A 20771-nucleotide genomic window follows, 5' to 3' on the forward strand; every position below is an offset into this window, starting at 1 on the left:
ATCCCCCGCTATAAACCAACGAATAACGGCATAGAAGAGTCTGGAAAAAGCAGAAGGATAGTCAGCATTCCTGAAGTAATGTCTAGGAATCCCACCGCTGACACCACGTTGAATGGCGAGTGGTCCCCCCTTACTGAAAGTTATCAGCAGTTTATTGTACACCAGAAACGAATCAATCTGTCTGCACATCCAAGATATCCTTACTACAGTCTCTCCTACTTTCTTAACTACGATTCCCGAACTATCCAGGTTATTCGTGCCTTCGGATGATTTGGGACAGAGAGGTGAAACCGGAGTTTTCCGATTTCTCAGCTACGCCGTTTATACCAACTGGCAACCCAAAGCTGATTACAAAGAAATAAATTCTCCAGCACTGCCAAAGGTGAGTGGCTCACCACTCGGGCCTGATATTCCAGAAACATTTCAATTCCTGGTCAACCAACTATGGGGAATATGACGAATATCTGCCAAAACTGAGACCATCGTCCAACCTATCCACCTGAAAGTTTACCCAAGTCGCAAAATTAGACAGGGGGCTACTGTTAACCTTTTGGAATGCTGCCTGAGAAGCAGGCCTCCATGTTGTGCACAGCAAATGTGGAAGGAATGTCTGAATGCGTACAGGTAGTAAGGTGAGCGCCGTCAAAACCAGACAACCTCCATGCCGTCTGCAGAAGGAGCAACAAAGATGGACATGTTTCGAAAAGACTGCAGAGAACCCCAGCTATAAGACAACAAATAATGGCATAGAAGAGTCTGGAAAAAGCAGAAGGATGACTAGCATTCCTGAAGTAATGTCTTGGAATCCCACCGCTGACACCACGTTGAATGATGAGTGGTCACAGTTAGTGAAAGTTATCAGCAGTTCATTGTACGCCAAAAACAAATCAATCTGCGTGAACATTCAAACCTTCCTTACTGCCAACACTCCTACTTTAACTGCAGCGGCTGTCAAGAAACACAAACAACAGGACACAGTCACTCTTCTACAAATTGCACAGGTCCACAGCATGGACATACACCGCGAACACCCTAACGGTCTGCACACTTTATTGTGTTGTGGATTTAACTTTAGATGGATGCATTTGCCATTGTCGTCCATCAATCTACACTCGACAGCCCATAATAACAGAAAAGCTCTGAAAATTTATCCAAAGTCCAAAACTAGAAGGATCCAGACCATTCCACGTGGTGCTCAGGTGCCTACTGTTTGCTTGAAGTCTCCTTGAGATGTTTCCAGAACTTGCCTGGAGTTCACCTGTGACACACTGAATTGATTGGACGTCATTTAGAAGGACTTGTGTGTAGAAGGTCCCATAATTCATACAACATGTCAGCTCTCCGAAGACCTCCATGATGGAATTGTGGTGCGGCATAGATCAGGGCAAGGGGATCGGATCATTTCTATAGAATTGGGCATTCCCAGGAGCACAGTGGCCTCAAGAACAGTGAAATGGAAGAAGTTTGGAACCACCAGGACCATTCTTGGAGTTGGCCACCCTGTTGAACACACCTTTTCATATCAGAGAAAGCACCAACATGCCCGCCTTTTCGTTCAGCTTTGTCCATCTTCCATTGCCATGGTTCACTAGACACAACTTAAAGATGTTGGGCCTTCCTGCAGGGTTGATTTTGTATTAAATGGAGACGACAGCCTTGGTCTCAAACTCCACAGCCATCAGCGGCGTGAATCCTTTGATTGTCATCATGGTCTAGCCGTTTTCTTCCTTTGTTAGAACCAGCGTGAGGAGTATGGTGACCACCCAGACAAGGAGGAGATACAGAACAGTGCAAAACTCTTAGGCACTGGAGATGGCTCCCCAACATTGTTGTTTTCAATTCACGCACGTCTGATTAAACAAACTTTAGAGTTCAAAAAGTGCAGCAATGTGAGGAGTTTTTAATGAAAGAAACACACAAAGTAATCAAGAATATTCCTGGTCAAAAATGTAAGGCCTTTGTGGTCAAATGGCCCAATGTTTGTTGAGGGTGCTCATGGTGGACGACGTCCCATGGAGTTTGAACTAAAGAGACAAACTCAAACAAAAATGAGCAGGTTGGGGACAAAACTGGGCAGGGAGAGTCTCACTCAGAAGAAAGAGGTGGCCAAACAACAACTCATCCTGCACCATCAAGGTCTCTCCAGAGCTTTCCAGATGTTGCCCTCTAAGCTCTTCTGCAAGATGAAGGACCGGATACACCAGTGATCGACCACAGCAAACCAGGAGTACGTCAAGATTTCGATCCCTCAAAACCAGAAGATGTCCAGCTCCACTAGGGACTGCAGGACTGGTAGGACAGGACCACTGCGAAGGGAACACCAGTTCACATCAGAAGTGGAAGAGTTGTGACTCAAAACGCCATGCCACCAAGGTGGAAAGAAAGCTACACGACAGGTGATGTGGACTGGAGAGTCCAAATTTGAAAACTGAAGGCAGTTTGTCCACCACAGTGCCAGAGAACGGGACACAGATGAACATCTGCAAGCAATCATGAAGCACCTTGAAGGTTCCCTGGAGGTTTGGGGCACACAGAGTTGGTGAAGTGATGCTGGCAGATTGTTTTCCATCATCATGCTTTACCAGCTTCACTCATTAGCGTGACGACTATCCCAAACTCATCAGAAGAAGAACAGGGAACCCTGCAACAGATGGCATGACCGCCACAGAGCCCTGATGTCCACCATACTGCACGCCTTTGGGGACGAATCAAAACCCCAGATGGAGAGCCAGGGCTTCTTGTCCAACATCCGTACTGGACCTCACAAGAGCTTGTATGGACACCATGTACCCCCACAGACGCACTCCAGAAACCCAGGGGATCACAAAGACGACCAGCAAAGTCTGCAGTGAACTGGGCCGCGAGAACAAGAGGCAGGCGTGGACCTTCATGATAGAGGACCAATCGGTAAAGGGGGACATCACACCAAACATGGAGCTCTTTGAGGAGTCTTCCCGTATACGGCACTTTCTCAACCCATATCTTTGAATTTGAAGGCATTTCTACGTTGCTGCTTTTTCACAAGGGCCTTAAACATTTTGAAGAATACAGTCGGTCTCAAATAAAAAATAAATATATAAAATAAAAAAAAAAACTTGAAAATGGTCCATAAATCAGAATTGGGGGCACAGGTGCAATGGGCTCAGGGACACTGAAGCAGGTAGAGAAGCATCATCTCAACTGCTCAATTTCAACCCTCAAGGCGCTACATTTATGCCAAGGTTCGCCCTGCCCCCAACTTGTGTTTAAATTCATTTTTTATGTCTTTTTTTATTCCTTTTTAATTAATTAACTATTATTGTTTACATTAATATTGTTATTTCTGCTTACTCTTTATATACACGTTTTTATCAGTTTTGTTAAATGACTGGTTTCTATGTGTGGATGCTTCCTCTGCCATGCTGCTTGTGTTTTGTGGGTGGTTCCCCAACAGGCAGAGCCACCTGTCAATCTTTCTAGAGGGACTGCCCCATCCTATAAAGGCTCATGGGAATTGTAGTCCCTCTGCAGCGCTGTTTCTCAATCTTCAATCATATGATTTCCACCTGCTGTCTAAGGCTTGTCGCACCCGCCAGGGGAGAACCTCAGCTGACCCCCATAACCCCCCCCCCCCCCCCCCCCCCCCTTTGGCTCAGCCCGTCTGCTGTAACTCAAAGCTCATTTCTTTCTTTAAGAGACGTCTCGATCGTAGATGCAAGAATGAAAGAAAGCAAAGCAAAGCCTCCACTCCTTACCTGCGGGTCAATGCTGCTGCTCTTCCGTAAGGTGAGGTGGGCCTGCTCCACTTGGTGCAATGGGCTCCCCGATGTGTGATAGCCATTAACTGCAAGGAAAATGAAAAATGCATTTAAAAAAAAAAAAAAATGGCACTGGCAGATAATGGGCGTTTGGGGGGGCACAAGACGCGGAGGGGGCAGGTCACTCATATGGCTGTGTGTTGGATCCCATTGAGTCCTCATTAATTAATAAGATGGAGTGGGAAATGACTAAGTAAGCTGCGAGAAGGAGGACTGAAAAGCAATCCTAGTGTCCGGACCTCGTGGTTACACACGTGACGAGGCTGGGATGGACGGCTGCCATCAAAATTAAACTTCCGTATTTAAATGATGCCTCGATTTTGGGAGGCGCGTGGGCATCTGCTAACAGGAGTAGCACATCCATCCACCTCGCCGTGTCCTGCACCTCCTCTTCCAGGTGAGAACTGAAGAGAATCACAGCCGGCCTGCTATGAACGGAGTTACCAGGCTGTTCATGAGCTACCAAAGTCACCTTTTGCAGGGTTCTTATAAATTAATTCTGAGACTGGAGACTTCGTTTAGAAGTTTTATTTAACGTTGTTTCGGTTGCCACTCCGATTTCTTTCCTCTTACGGAGTCGGGTGTTGGATTCCTGCCCGGTCACCACGAGTGGATCGGTCATAAGGGGGTTCTCAATATAGCTGCCGAGATGTTCATCCCATCATGGAGAAATGGCATTGGTGGGGGGGGTTGGGGGGGGGGAGGAGGAGAAGAGAGAGAGAGAGGGAGAGAGAGAAAGAAGAGAGAGTTCCACCTCAGGCCAAGAGGGGGCGCTGACACTCACATCGTCTTCTCTTTCCCTCGTAACATTTAGAAGCCACTCAAGAAGGGAAGAGAGAGAGAGAGAGAGAGAGAGAGAGAGAGACCACATCCTAATAAAGGATCATGGGAATTGTAGTCCCTCTGCGGCACAGTTTCTCAATCACTTGGTCACAACCCATTTTTGGTTTGCAGCCTGCTACCAGTCAGTTGCAGGTTCCCATTCTTTATTATGGTAAGGGGTCTCAAAGTGAATGGTAGTGGGTTGCGGAAGGTTGACTAAGTAATCAGCATTGCCATGTGGTAGATGATCGCTTACAACTGGGGGGCAGATCTGCTATGAAAGTAACAAAGCTTAAGATTCAGGGTCTCTAATCTCTGAGGGGCCCCAGAAGCAACCCTACCTAAAAATTGTGGGTGTCTACTGTATGAGAAGGGATTTTTTAAACCCTAAATAATAATATAAAAAAAAAAAAGTGTCCATCCCTTGTGGAATGACCCCATTGAAGAAGATAACAGCTGAGAGAGAAGAGGGGTCTTCTCTTCATGGCCAGATGTCGAGAGAGGGAAAGGTGGCGAGGCTGCCCAATACCATTCCAATCACAAAATCCTGAACCAATGGGCTCAGGCAGTTCCCCCTGGGTTCATCCAATCCTGTCCCAGCATGACAGGACCAATGGGGCATCATGGAACAGAACGGCCAATCGTAAATTGCCACATTTCAGCCCACAAGGCCAGCTTCATGCCAGCTAGGCCCGTTTATGGCCATCCTGCGCTAGAAAGGCCCATGGCGTGTCCTTCACAGAGTTTTAACTCACAATTAGGCCATAAAACTGGCCCAGATGGTAATGGAACTCTGGGGGTAGAAAACCAGTTTGTCCAGCTTGCTGACTCTAACAGAAATAGTTTCTAACACCTACAGCCATAATTAAAACTAAAGATTATCACATTTTATATGATGGCGGCAAAATCATAACAGCAGCAGCAGACGACCACCTGACAGTGGGACATGGTGGGCCTGTGATCACCGAAACTGAAAGATTGAAGAATGGGAAAAAAAAAAAGGAAAAAAAAGTCAGCTGTTCGGGCAAATTGCGTTATCTGATGTAGCCTGTAAAGGAGAGGGTCCGTGGTGGGATTCTGCCCCATGTCAACAGCTCAGCAGTGTAATGGTGATGAAGGTTTACTGGGCCTCATCAGCCCTGGTTCATCCTTCCTGGCCCAGATATCATCACTTACCGCTCCAGTACTTTATTGGTCATTTCAATGCTCTTTGATCAGCAGCAGGCGACGTGAAATAATTCGTGTGAACTGCAGGAGAGAAGGCACCACCCGCATAGGCGAGCTTTCATTTCTGTTTAAAAGTCACCCAATAAACATGGCAGGTTTTCCCAGTAACGTCGTCCTGCAGGAAGAGATCCCTAACCGCTTCCACCTGAACCAGCTGTTCAGCCCGAGGCAGAGCACTCAAGTCCCAGCGTATTTAAACGTGTGGTTTAAAAACGCTACAAGAATCAGAAAACACAAGGAAACAAAATATTTAGAAACAGCGCCCCCTATAGCATGCTGTGCAGAACCTGGAAAAAGGGAAAACAAATCGGCTAAATCGTGACGATGTCCTAAACTCAAAACCCAGCATTAAATCCTAAACGCGATTAACCAGAAAAAACAAAAACAGAATTTACAAAAGACCAGAATATGAAAAGAATCCAAAGACGGGAGCCGAACAGCAAGAGCAGTAGGGCCGAGGAAGACCTCTGGCACAGCTATTGGCACAGCGTAGCTATGAGCTAAACCAACTGGCTTGATGGGCTGAATGGTCAGATCTCTTCTGTTCTAAAGGCTGATGGTGGTCCCCACTGGGTGTACATTCTTGTTCAAAGCGGCCATCAGTTTGGTCTTCATTTCACTACCACTGGCCTCAGGTCCCATAACTGAGCCTGCCATCTTAATCAGCCTGTTGGGGCAGTGGGCCCTCTCTTGATGTGATGTCACTGGCAAAGTCCACCAACTGGCCATCAAAGAATGATAGGACACATAAAGGATGTCACAATCCAGCAATGTGACGTGCAAGTACTGACGCACAATCCTTTCTGTGGGACCCCCTACGGGTCTCAGGGTCCCCAGCACTTGTCTAAACCCCAAAACGGCCATGGAAGGAGCCAGCGCTCAGTGGGGTGCCAGTCAATCACAGAGCATATACTGCAGCTTACACACTTACTTTACACCCAATGTTTAAAATGGCACGGTGCCAGTGTGTTCTGTTTTGGTACCAGAAGCTTGATGTGCAGTTGATGGGGGAAATCGTGCTTTAATGCCATCACAAGACATGAGACCCCCCCGCCCCTTATTGCTTCAATGCCATCACGAGACCCCCCCACCCCTTATTGCTTTAATGTGATCACAACACACGAGACCCCCCCTTATTGCTTTAATGCCATCACAACACACGAGACCCCCCCGCCCCTTATTGCTTCAATGCCATCACAACACGAGACCCCCCCCCCACCCCTTATTGCTTTAATGTGATCACAACACACGAGACCCCCCCATGGCTTTAATGCCATCACAACACACGAGACCCCCCCCCCATGGCTTTAATGCCATCACAACACACGAGACCCCCTGCCACTTATTGCTTCAATGTGATCACAACGCATGGGACCCTCCTGCCCCAAACGCGCCCCCCCCCAATTGCTTCAATGCGATTACAATGCACGGGATGCTCCTGTTGCTTTCCCTCCCCTTCGTGCCCCCCCCTTATTGCTTCAATACAAGACCCTAAACCACGTTGCCCCATCACCCACTGTATGAAAGGGAAGCAGTGTGTAGCGTGGCATGATTGTGAGCTGCATCAGGAGTACGACGGTGGCTTCAGAGCCTTACTGAGGTGCAAAAGTTGGTATTGAAACCAAAGTTAAAATTTTTGTACCAGTCCAACACACACACACACACAAAGCCACACAGTATGTATTTATTATATTTATTTCAGAGTTCCTTCCTTGGCTTATGTTTAAATTTTCCATCCTGTTATCTCTTTATATTCTTATTGTTCTCTCATATTTTGTATTCTGTGGGTGGTTCCCCAGGAGGCGGGGCCACCCTTACTTCACCGCTTAAGGCCCCGCCCTTCTTCCAATAAAGGCAGGCTGGGAATTGCAGTCCCTTGTGGTTCATTCTGTTGCATTCTGGTGAAGAGGCTTTCCTGTCTGCCACCTGCTCTTTATGTATTTTGGGTTTACTGGCTTTGCTCTTTGCTTGGGTTTATTGGATGCTTGGATTGCGTGGTTTTTTTTTTTTTTTACTTGTTGGACTCTTGCTGGACTTTTCAGGCAAATTCGTTTTACCTACTTTGAGCTTTTTGTGATAGTTTATAAATTTCGGGCAAATCCTTTTCTGTCGTGTCCCCCAGAACACGGCAATGACAAGGTGTCAGGCCACTTAAACAGGGACAAAACACAGTCTAGCATCCAACCAAGCCTTTTCAGAAAGGGTTCACCTTCCAGCAGCCCAATTGACCACTCAAAAAAGCTGGCTTTGTCCTCCACTTGGCCAAATGGCTTTAAAAATGTACAAAAATAAGAGAACTGTCCTAAAAAAAAATAATCAAAATGCCACCAAAAGGAGAGGATAACTGTAAACCCCTGGTTTGTAAAGAGTACAACACAAAGGGAAAATGTACAAAAAGGAAGGCTTTAATTACAGACAGTAAAAAAAAAAAAAAAAAAAAAAAAATAAGAAAGGATTTGCTTGAGGGGATTCTGAAAGTAAAGGAGCCCCAAAAACTCCAAGTGTAACCTAACAAATAAACAAAACGTTAATAAAAGTAGCCACTCCGGAGAATGTAAGGAGCCTGAGACTCGCAGGAAAGTCAAAACCACCTTCACCATAATGAACCGCAAGGGACTGCAATTCCCATCCTGGCTTTATTGGCTGGGGGCGGTTCCTTAAGCTGTGAGGTAAGAGTGGCCCCGCCTCCTGGGGAACCACCCACTAAAGGAACATGAGAACAGATTTGCACACATACAAACTAAATTAACATAATAGACAAGCAAAATACTAAAATAGAATTAGCGATGATAAAATGAAATAAATTTAAACATAAGCCTGAGAAGGAGCCTGAACAGGACATGGGGTTTTATTTCTTTTCACCAAATGTTATTTGTGCTTTAGGTTTATTTATAAATGTGTGCAGCACTCCGAACTTGCAAAGAGGGAGAGTGTCTTCTAACTAAATATTAAGTGAAATCTCTAAATGGCGCTCCTACTGCTAAAAATTCCAAAGGCAGATATTCATAATGGAGTGTCGCTGTGCCGCTTCCGAGATTAGCCAGAGAGGTCTCATCTGAAACGGAGGCAACATGACAAAGACGAACTGCAGCTCCATGCTGATCCGACCTGAAAGGACTGAAAGGTGTAAAGAATGACGTGCAAGATGGAGGCGCTCGTGGCAGCTGAGTTAATCTGTTCAATCAATAAGGGGCCGTGCTGGCAAACCGCAAAGAGAATCACGGAAGGTTTAGAAAAACACACAAAATGGAGAAAAATCCCAAGTGCCGTAAGAGAGAAAGTGGCCAACATGAATTCAGGATTTTTGTGCAGCGCTCGTCTTTAGAGAGAGTGTAAAATGCATTTACAAAAACGCTAATTACATAGTCCACGGGTTCCAAGACTCCCAGTATCCTCAAGTGAAGGTTAGATGGTGTGAGGGACGGCCGGCGTTTCAGTCTGACCGGGACGTCCCTAAACAGAAAGAAGGAGGAAGAGCAGGCTTTTTAGGGCACTGCATCCCCCGGGACGCTACGGTTCCCCGGTTCCCCTCAAAGCATCTTGGGATGTGGAGTTCGTTTTCTCAGCCCCGTTGGGTGCCGCCAGGGGGAGCTCATAAAGAACCTGGGGACGCCTACTATTACGACTACCCCGGAAGTACTTTGGAGTCACGAGGACTGAAGCCCGGGCTACTCGAAGGATGATGTGACATTTGACCCGGAGAAGGAATACTTCCGGGTCATGGACTATTTAAAGGACTGGTCAAAACCCAACAAGAAGAGCTGGAGTTGGGAGGTTGCTGGGAGTGGAGGATTGATTTATTGTATTATTATTGATGAATTGTGGAGTGTGCGGTGCTTTATGCACTTCATTTGAAGAGAATTATTAAAGAATTCGTCTTGGTGCTTTTAAACGTGCGTCCTGGACGTCTGTCTGGTGGGTTTCACGGGGCAACAGCACCTCTAGCATCCACAATGGCACATACCTGCAGGAGAGGAGCTCTTCATCGACAGCGGGCTCTTGGGGATACGTGGCGATCCTGATGGTCGCTCCCAGGTGGTTTCTGTTTTAAGGAAAAACACACAAATCAGCGCACTTCTGATGATAACACACCACATTACTGACAAAATAAAAAGGAACCTGGAAAAATCAATATAATAATAAACCAACTTCTGCCTGGACATAGCAAGCTTTAACATTCACAATGCACCATCTGTTGGAATGCATTTTGGAATGCACAAAGTGATCATATGCATGGCATTTTTCATTCCAACAGTGGGTGCATTGCAAATGACTGGAGAATTTGATAGCAAATGAGACGACAGAGAAGCTGAGCTTAAGAATTTACAATAGGAGAGTTTAAATAAAAAAGGACCCCCATTTTATTGGAGATCATTAAAGCTTTTGTTGCTCTGCCCTCACTAATGGACCCAGTTATCTTCGTCTCAATAAGAAGTCAAATCAAAAGTGAATATATATTCTCTCTTATTTCATAGCATTTGTAAAGTGAAACATGGTGTACTCCAGTCCCAAGTTATGGATTGAATGGGTGCGCTTTTTGTATCACCTTGGAGACTTGGATTTCATTCGCATATAATGATATTTCAGACAAAAGAAATTAAAGGAAGATATAAACATTGATATGGGGATTAGAACTGTCAACTATGACGATTAAAGACTGATCATCAATAACAACCCAGAATTGTACATCTCCGCACCCCTTCATGTATAAGCCGGGCAAGAGACACAGGAATGGACTCGGCCGTAGTTGGTCCCAAAATGGACCACCAGTTATTCCACAGCTGAATCCGCCACCCGCTTCCTCTGCCGCCCTCCAGTGCCATTGTTCCTCTCTTAATCGTTGTGTCTGTGACACCTCAGCACTTTATTTGGACATCAGAAGCAAATCCCCCCCCCACCCGCCAGCCCACGTTTCCCATTTCCATGAGCCGATCCAAGCTCCCACCTCAAGTCTTCACTATCCTCCAAGGGGCTCTCCGAGGACACCGGAGCTCCTGGTCTCTCTCATATGTACTTGGTGGAGATTACAAATTGTTAAAAGGCTATCAAATATGAGGGGTGATCACAAACCCAGGGGTCTGAACCTAAAAAGGGTCATCTGTGGTCCGGATTTTGCAAGTGGTATGGAGGACCGTCCCGTAGGGAGACAATTAAATGTTTTATCTAAAGGACCAGGACACAAAGCGTGCCGAGGTCGGAAACAAAAGTCGATTGTATTTTGTGAACATTATAAGAAAACAGAAACGAGATCAGAAACCGGGGAAGACAAAATTGTTCAGACTAAAAAGCATAACAAAACTGGAAATCAAAAAGGTTAAGAGCAACGACTTGTTAACCAATAAAAATCAAAACCCACTCAGGGATTTAAGGCCTACAGATAAAACATGGCCACTTAAGCCATCCTTCAAACCCTTGAGCAAAAAAAGAGGTCAGGGTCACGACCTCTGACCACCCCCCCCCCCCCCCAGCAACCAGAGGATGCACGATGGCAACGGGATCGAAATAAAAGGGGAGCGCATGAAAGAAAAGACAAAACCAAATACATTGTGAAGGTGCAACACACGCAGACAAACCTCACATTGGGAATCTCTGGGGGACAAAACACCTAAAATCCACAGAGAAGTAGCCTGCAGTCCGTTTCTGAAAAATCAGAGAGATCATAGCACACGGGTCTGTAGTCTTTATATTTTAGGGTGCAAATTTCACGTTTTAGAAGGCGACAATCACAAAAATCAATCAATCATCGAATTTCTAACGCGTGTCGAGACAAAGGGACCACCAGATAAACGAGAGTGGAAAATCCACGGCCCAAGAAACCCAAAACAAGTGCAGGATCAGAATAAGGGAACCTACGGGTGCCACACCGACTGATGTCCAGCGGCGTCATGACAGCAAATAGAACCCAACACGACGGGATTGATATTTCAAATAAAATAAGTGGAACTGAAGCTTTATCCAGACAGGATTAGCTCTACACCAGGAGGTGGGTGCAGTGGGCCGGTAATTTAACCAGCATTTCCACAGTTACTAGTGCGTACCGTTATTTCGGACCACATTAGAATCCCCTATTTATACTAACAATATATCTATTTGCACCTCTGCCAGCTTTTCGATATAAAATTGTGTAAGTCCCGTCCCCCCATTTGAACCTCTGAAGTGACACTCCATCCCACTCCCCCTCGTCCCCGATGAGGAGCATCGGTAGTTTCTTTTATTTCCCCACTTCAGGCTCTGGATGAAGTAATTCTTACCGGAGGACCTCTGCAGTTTTACTCTCATTCAAAAATCACGCGATTGCTGGAATTTCAGATTGATTCACAGAGCCCACGTTTCCCCCCCGGAGTTAATTTTTACAGACTTGTTACAGAAGGTGCGGTGGGCTGGCACCCTGCCCGGGGTTCATTTCCTGCCTTGCGCCCTGTGTTGGCTGGGATTGGCTCCAGCAGACCCCTGTGACCCCTGTAGTTAGGATACAGTGGGTTGGATGGATGTTACAGAAGGTCCCCGTAGTCTTTGTGAACGCACAGTCTGTAAAATGTCGCCAACATGAGCGACTTACACACAGGTCAAACGTTCCAGAGGTCCGCTGGTATAAAACTAATCCCATCCAGACAGGGCTCAAGTGCATCAACAGCCCAATAAAAATAAAAATAAAAACAAGAAAATCATTCAACCCAAGAAAAATCCCCCCGTGTCGACATCGCCCTCCGTTCTCACCTGTGTCTCTTTTGGCTTTCTGGCCTCCATTATGCAGATCTGGGAACAAGGATGACTCAAGAGCGCCCTCTGGAGGTCAGGCTATTTGTATGTTAATATACAGTGTGTGGGTAAGCTATACAAGTCTATTTAAATAAATGCCTATGTGGCTATAGAATGCTGTGAAAAAGTATTTGCCCCCAACTACTTTCGCGTATTATCGGATTTTTGATTTTTAGTCAGGACTTTCGGATCATCAGGCAAAACTTTATTTTGAAAGCATGAGTGAACACATGAAGGCAGACATTTAACACTTCCAGAATTCCACTTATTTGTTAAACCGAGTCAAAAAACACAGCTGCCCAAAGAACTCAGTAACTGGTTACGCCACCTTTAGCACCAGTAATTACAAGCAGATGTTTCCTGTTTCTCCCCGCGCTTTGGCCTACGCCTGCTTGCAGAGCCGCTCGAACACCGCGACGTCAGCAGAGTCTGGAGTATGAACTGCTCATTGTGGGTTCTATCCCCGTAACTTAAACGTTTAGGTCAGCATTAGGACTCCAGACGTCTTTTTCTTCTGCCATTCTGATGAAGACTGGATTGTGGGCCTCACTCACGTGTCCTGCCGACTGAGCCGAGTTTGGAGTACCGCATGGTCACAGTTGGACGGTCCGGTCCACTCCTGAGTAAAGTCCAGACTTACTGCCAGTCTCCATGCCAAGTCCAGACTATGCCATGACCACGGAGATCATTCTTATGGTGGGAAGAAATGTCAGCTTTCATTAGACATGTCGTCCTGGTGACTTGATTGGAAAATGGATGGAGAGCACGATTGTGGAGGATAATGGGGTCTCTTGGGCAAAGGTCTCCATTAGTGTCATGAATTTATACTTTGATGAGGTCAGGACATGGCATTTAGGATGGCATTTTGAGGAGATCAGGAGCACAAATTGAGGGCAGCACTTTAATTGCCACAATCGCTGCCATTTTGTGCATTTATTTTGGGGTAGGTGGTCATGTTGTGCTTTTCAGTGCATCCCCGTCACCATCACGTAATGCCAGAAGGGAAGTGTCAGTGACCCGGGAAACAGAAAAGGCCGACGCTAGTCTATTCCTGGCTTTCAAGATTTTGGATTCTCTCAAAAAACCAACTGTCATGGTGTGATGGTCGAGTAGATTTTAAACGGGTCTTTCAAGATGACTGATAGAATTGGCTACAGATACCAGGGAGTGGATGGTGATGACCTTTGTACCCTTGACCCCTAATGACACATGCAGTGTGACCCTCAGATGTCACCCATAGCAATGCCATAGTAAATACTACCACATTGATTTTTGTATATTAAGCCTAAGGGGGTGGGCCCTCCAATACTGCATATGAGGGATGACTGCCCTCCATGTTTTTTTCAGGCAGAGAAATCTTCTAGCTTAGTCCATAAATACAGAAGCTTATTACGAAAGGGTGCTGAGCAGAAATTTAGAAGATCTTAGGGGGTCTTCATAAAAACACGACATAATGTGCGACATGTCAGCTAATATGCTACCCAAACTCTTCTGAGGAAGCAGAGACAGCACATGGGAAGCCATCTATGCCGAGCTTCACTCACCAGTTGTGAACGCAATGTGAGGCCACCGGTTTCCTGAATACGCAGAACAGAAAACTTCAGTAATCCGGCTCACCACACAAAGTCAGACGAAACCTCTACACAAGCTTAAGAGTGCACCATTGGCAAAGGGGTCACCCAGGGTGTCACCCTTCTCCATTTCACATCTTCACATGGAGAGGCCAGCTGTGAATGCGGGGAGAGGCAGAAGTGGCAGCTCATCTTCTTCAACTCCGCTCCATCAGCCGGCTTTTTGGCTTCTAGTTGGTCGTCCGAGTACACAGCGGCCGGCTACTCTGATGTCCTCCTACACGCTATGAGAGGTCTGTGCTGGAAGAGGCCATTCATGTTGAGCACAAAGTGTCACCCCCCCCCACCCCAGCGCCCATTTCCCAGATGACAAGTCAATTGCCCCTCATCGCTACCAAACATGTAGAAGACATGCAGGCAGACACGACACTCAGCAGCAAACTGCTTAACATCAGAATGCATCACACCAACCTGCGGCGCCATTTAGCCTCCAGGGCGATTCAACACATGGTGCCAGCTGTGCTTAATCTGCTTTTGCCATGTAAATGAGATACAGATCCCCGTTAGGAATGGAAACAAGAGGGCAGCGCCGCAAGAGCTGGCATCCAGGCTGGCAGCAGCTCAAGGCTGGCATCATACTGCTCCGTCAACACGGATAGCACAGTTCAGCACACAGAAGACAGGATAGACCACTCCAACCAAATGACACGTGCAAGAAAATGTGCCAGCTTGTGCCTTGGCATTCCCAGATTGATGGAAATTCTCGAAAAAGTTTGGGGCAGAAGGTTCAGACCCCCTCACTTATTAGTTTCTCCACATATGCTGTGTGATGCGTTTCTCAGGGACCCCTATTTACTTCTAATGGGGGCTCATTTATTTTTGAAATACAATTACAGATTGAATTTCAATTTGTAATTTGGGCCGTTATATTGTGGCCATTATGATGGCGCTATTGTTATTGTTTATGCCTTTACCGAGAGTTCTTATTGGAAGCTTTTTTTCTCGCCTTCTAAGGGAGTTTTAAGCCCCCCGGAGGGAGATGAGGGGTACTGGGATTCACAAAAAACCTCACTGTTTGGGTCCATTAAAGCCCATTGAGACACTGCTTGTGTGATTTTGGGCTATATGAGAAATAATTTGCCGTTATTGTTTATTCCGGTTGCTAGGACCGCCCTGAGTGGGCGTGTCCCGTCGATCACAACGCGATATGATAAAAGGCCATCCAGGGGTTTACTTCCCCATCCAACTTCATGAAAAACATTTTGTTTCTCTGGTTTTCGATTAAGTATCCTCTAGGCTTCTTATGTCTTCCATCTTATATCCAGCGCCTCATTATTTATTCTCCCAGCAACCCTGGAGAAAATAGAGGGAGTGGCCTAGTGGCACAGTGATCCTGAGGCTGCTGGGAACTGAAGTCCTGCATCCACAGGAAGCAGTTAAAATGAATTGAGAAGAAAATGACGTACCATTCAAGGTTACCTGCATACGTGTAATTGTTTAGAACGCTAAGCACCATTTTTGGGTCTTGCTTTGTAAAACTTATACATTAACAGTTGTATATAAGTATGTAAAAGTTATTTTAAATGGATATTTTAATTACAGATTTAAATCCCTTTTACATAACATGATCTGATTTTTCCCTTTTAGCTATTGAACGATCGTTGGATTCTTTTTTTGTTTAACATCATTTCACAGATGGTATTGTCACCCCCCCCCCATGAATACGGAGACCTTACCAGATTTTATTCTTGGGCTGTTATGTCCCCTGTTTCTATCATCAATGATTGCTGGCATTTTGGGCTCCTGTCGTTCGTGAAGCATCACGCGTGGTTAGGGGCCTTGTTCTCGGCGCTCATGACATGGTGGGTTACCAGGTGGTCCCATCATTCACTTCCTCAGCCGAGTTGTGGATTCAAACCCTTCTTCAAGTCGACTTTTGCTAAAGAATTTTCAATACTAAATGGTCCTACTGGTTTAAAAGCTTTGGCTTTGGAAATCTTTGGATTTCAAATTTTTGGCGTAAACCTTTTGCTGTTTAAATGTTGACCTCCTGGCTCAGATGCCTTTCTGCTTCTCAGCGAGGGTCTGGACTGTGATTCATAAATGCAGATGATGCTGGCCTTTTAAATGCTGGATCTGGGAGAACTTCCAGTGCCATAACATCACAGGAGAGGGGGGTCTCATCTTGCCACTTCGCCGACATAACGTTTAGCCTTTTCACCACAGAAGAACGAGAGACACGGAAGGTCGCATACCCCTTGTGAATGCCATCATGGATGGACTGGCAATCCCGAATGAGACTTGCCGAGCTGAAAGGGCCGTAATGGAAGGATCTGGATGGACAGGCACGCCTGGCTGAGTTGGTTGCAGGTCGAGAGGCCATAATGGAAGGACAGAGGGGGGCCTTGTATTTCCCCCCATTCACAGGACAGCAGCATCCTTCTGATGAAACTCCCATTTGTACACCCGCAGGGCATCTTGGGACCTGTAGATCCAATGGGCAGCTGTGTTGGGGTACTTGGGTGCCACCAGGGGAACACTCTCCCCACTTTGGGGGCTTCCACCTTAGGACCTGTGATGCTATGGCACTGGAAGTTCTCCCAGATCCAGCATTTAAAAGGCCAGCATCATCTGTATTTATGAATCACAGTCCAGACCCTCGCGGAGAAGCAGAAAGGCATCCGATTTATTAGACCACCCTAAAAGCCTGTCAAGGTATTGTTATAAAATTAAAAACACGCGATTTGAACTTGGAGCTGCGTCGGGTGCTCAGGTCTCTCTCTGGAGTCCAAAACCCCATCTAGCAACTGCCCCTTCCGGTTTCTTGATTCCTGCAGATGAAGATTCACGTGCTTCATGTGTGGTGTAGTTTCAAGTTTCATTTCTGCCTGCGATGCATCTTTAGGATTACCAGAGCGAAGAGCGCCAGCATAAATCGGCAAAGTGGGCATCGTCTTGCCAGCACAAACACCACACCCATCTGACCACACAAAAAGGATGTCTGCGTGCGACAGGAGACTAGCGAGGCGATTCACAGGCACGTGCCCATCTTTAACTGAATACCAAAGGACCGGTAGACGCATGCAGAACTCTCGCATAAAGACGCTTTCAGTCAGAAACTAAACAAATATCTTCTACCGGATTTCACCGGAAGATATTTTCGTTGATCGGTTCTCTCATTGGAGAACATTTTTTATTTCCTCGTTCCTTTCTCTCCAGGTCACGTCCCTCACTTCCTTAACCTCAAAGGGGTCGGTCATCAAATCCAGAACTAAAGCGGCCGAACGTCTACAGCGACATCTTCAGCCGAAGTTTCATCCAAAAGGGACGTTTTTTTGTTTTTTTTTATTATTATTAAAAGTCTTCTGGCTCCCCGACAGGGCGGCTCGATTAAGCTTGGTGTCGATTCCCCAGAAAATACGCTTCTGCTCCGTTTCAACTTTCCATTTCTGCATGCATTAATCTTCTTCCTTCTTTTAATGTAAATGCGTTCACAACTAGAAATCAGGATGAAAGAGAATGTTTGGAAAATTAGGACAGGAAGCAACTAATGAGCTCTCTGAGCAATTCAGGAAGGCACCTGCTCTCGAGTGCTAATCACCCCGCTGCCAATGCTTCACACATCCTGCGCCAGCTCTGGGGTCTTCTCCGTATCTGCACGGGATGGCAGGGGACGAGAATGAGCGGTTCGGCGGGGGGGGGGGGGTCTTTCTGGGCCCCTGGCACCCCTTTGGTTAAAACCGATGACCCCCCCCCAAATCCCAAACCCCCACCACCCCCCCCCCCCCACCTCAATTTTCCTGTCCAAGAATCTGCTGCATAGATGGGAGCAGCAAACCAGACATCTCTTCAGTCCTGGGAATGTCGGAATACGATTTGTGAAGGAGACACCATTCTGGGTTTGTCATTTGTGTGGATCGAGTCTTTCTCATCATTTTTTTTCTTAAATCGAGGTTTCAAATATGGTTTTATAATAAATAAATACATTTGTACATACTGCGTCTTACTCAAATTTTTTCAGATGCTCTTCAGTTCCCATGAAGACTTCAAAATGTCTGAATATCCATAACAAAGTACGGAAAAGCTCGGCACAACGGAGAGTAATAAATCGCACATATAGGCGGATAATAATTAACGCCTTGTGATATAGCGGGTCCACGGCTCCAAATAAAAGCCCAGTTTTTAAATAAAATCGCCGAGGGTGCGTGGTAGTGTGGCCGGAGTGGCACCCGGACGCTACGTGAGGCGGACGTTGCCTTGCTTATGCGCACAGGTGAGGAAAAAAACAGTAAAAGACAAGAAGACGCAGAGAGTGAGAGGGCAGCACTGGGGAGGACGAGCCAGCCCGCTGAAAAAGAGAGAGAGGTCAGCGCGGTTAGGTGTCCCAGATGGAGCGAGTGATGATCGGCGCTCGTGGTACAAGATTGTGCCCACTGAGTTAATAGAAGAGTGGGTACAATCCACCCTAAGGATCCGAGTGCGAGAAGAAAGACGGGAGGACAACTGACCCCGGGTGGTCAGGCAGTGAGGACCACGATGGCTGAAGTCTCTCCCGCTGAGCATACCTTGGGGGGCAGAGCTGGAGAGACAGGGAAGTAGCCGACCCCTAATGTCGTCAGCAGGATTTTAATCTTTTACCTTTTTTTAATTGAATTTTTTATTTAATAACGTTTTCATTGCACTGCACTATTTGTCTGGACACTGTGCTGATTTTGTTGTTTTTAATAAAAGTACTTTGCACCTTTTCGCACCACCCCCTTGCTTCAGGACGTCTTCACTGTCCACCTAATCCAGTGACATTACCGACAGTGTCGGGTTCAAGAGCTCCCAAAATGGCGATGGGAGCATAGAGTAGAGTAGAGCAGAGCAGAGCCCACATTGTCACATAACCTAACAATTCTTTTAAAATGTTTATAGCCTAGCAGGGAAGAAAGATGAAAGACAAGAACAGGTAGCCAGATTGAGAAACACGAGGACACCCCTTCACCTTTCAGGAAGACAGCCTGGGGGGATACAAGCAGCCGAAAAGGAAAGGACAATCTGGCCGGAGATGGAATGGAGGCTAGACTACACTTCCCAGTGGTCCAAGAGGTGCAGCAAGGACTGGAACCATATGCCGTCTCTCTGCTGCTCCATTCATGCAGAACCAATGAACGGCTATAACCAGAACTGAACAGCCGCCATTGGGTCCTTGGGATTTGTGAGCGGCCATGAGGGAGCAGAGCAGCTGCTCTGTACACAGAGAAGGAAGAAATGCTACTTGGATGTTAGAAGACCACCATCCATAGAGAACAGCTGCTAAGTTGCATAAAAAGCTCACTGAATATGCAAAATGTGCAAGTACTTAATGGTTAGGAAGTTTCTAGAAGCCGTCTTCACTTTGCCGAACCGGATGTATGTTCGTCAGAAGTCCCCACTAAAGAACTGGACGGTGGCTTCTTGTTGGCCTACAGCCTACGTTGTGTATTGGATTTAAAGTATGTCATATACAGTAATCCCTCACTTATCGCGAGAGATAGGTTCCAAGGCTGACCGCGATAACTGAATTTCCGCGAAGTAGGGACACCATATTTTTTTAATTATTTAACGTGTATTTGGACGTTTTTAAACCCTCCCTGTATTGTTTACAACCCACCCTTTACTCTATTAATAACAGGGACAACTGCTAAGCAATATGAAATCGGTAGATAAGTTTACACTTACTGTATAGCGAAGTACACGTAGCTATATATGACGTGATGATGGTGATGAATATGCTGCGCAGTAAAAATGATGACGATGAAGGTGATAATCCCCTGAATGCAGTAGCAGGAGCACGTTAATGCTGAATGAGTGAGATGAGACTTCCTGGTTAATGCAGCACTCCGTCGCTGAGCCAATCAGCAGCACACAGGAACTTAACTGCGTGCTCTGATTGGGTAGCTTCTCAGCCATCCGTCAATAGCATCTCTTGTATGAAATCAACTGGGCAAACCAACTGAGGAAGCAAATACCAGAAGTAAAAAGACCCATTGTCCGCAGAAACCCGCGAAGCAGCGAAAAATCCGCGTTATATATTTAGATATGCTTACATATAAAATCCGCGAAGTCGTGAATCCGCGAAAAGTGAACCGTGAAGTAGCGAGGGATTACTGTATTTTATATCTCTTTTTGTACCTCATTTCTCTCGTCTGATTATTTCCACCATGGTTAATGAAGGGGTTAAATCCCAGTGCAAGTGTGTCTTGCATTTCAATGAAGAACACAATCCCCCTGCTGGACACAACCGCTACTACAGGTCTGCCGCTTACCATCCTCTACAGCCAGAGGGAAGAGCCGGGAGCAGTGATGTCAGAGTGGCCCCGCCTCCTGGGGCTCCACCCCTAAAGTACACAAGAACATTGAAGGAGACAGTAGAGAGAGGTTTTCAAATATTACGACGACGGTAAAATAGAAAAGGCGCATAAAACAGCGGGACAGCTGGGCTCTTAAATATGGCATTAAATGAGCAGGAAAATGTTACCCAATAGAAATAAAACAAAATATGTGGATTCTAGGAGTTTATATTCTAAAGTTACGGACTGGCAAGTAGGTGTGGGTGCTCCGATTACTACCT

General features: G+C 46.2%; 1 protein-coding gene across 3 annotated transcripts in view; it reads right to left on the reverse strand.

Moving 5' to 3' along the window:
* LOC114665163 (growth arrest-specific protein 7-like) overlaps nt 1-20771 on the reverse strand; it is a 147567-nt gene that overhangs the window by 56800 nt on the left and 69996 nt on the right. For all 3 annotated transcript variants that reach the window (XM_051918817.1, XM_028819580.2, XM_028819582.2), the window contains exons 3-4: nt 9811-9888; nt 3735-3823 (exon numbers count right to left, since the gene is read on the reverse strand). In XM_051918817.1, the coding sequence (XP_051774777.1) occupies nt 3735-3823; nt 9811-9888 (167 nt within the window). The remainder of the gene's footprint in view (nt 1-3734; nt 3824-9810; nt 9889-20771) is intronic.

This window comes from Erpetoichthys calabaricus, chromosome 14 (assembly GCF_900747795.2).
Source record: "Erpetoichthys calabaricus chromosome 14, fErpCal1.3, whole genome shotgun sequence".
Taxonomy (NCBI): Eukaryota; Metazoa; Chordata; class Cladistia; order Polypteriformes; family Polypteridae; genus Erpetoichthys; species Erpetoichthys calabaricus.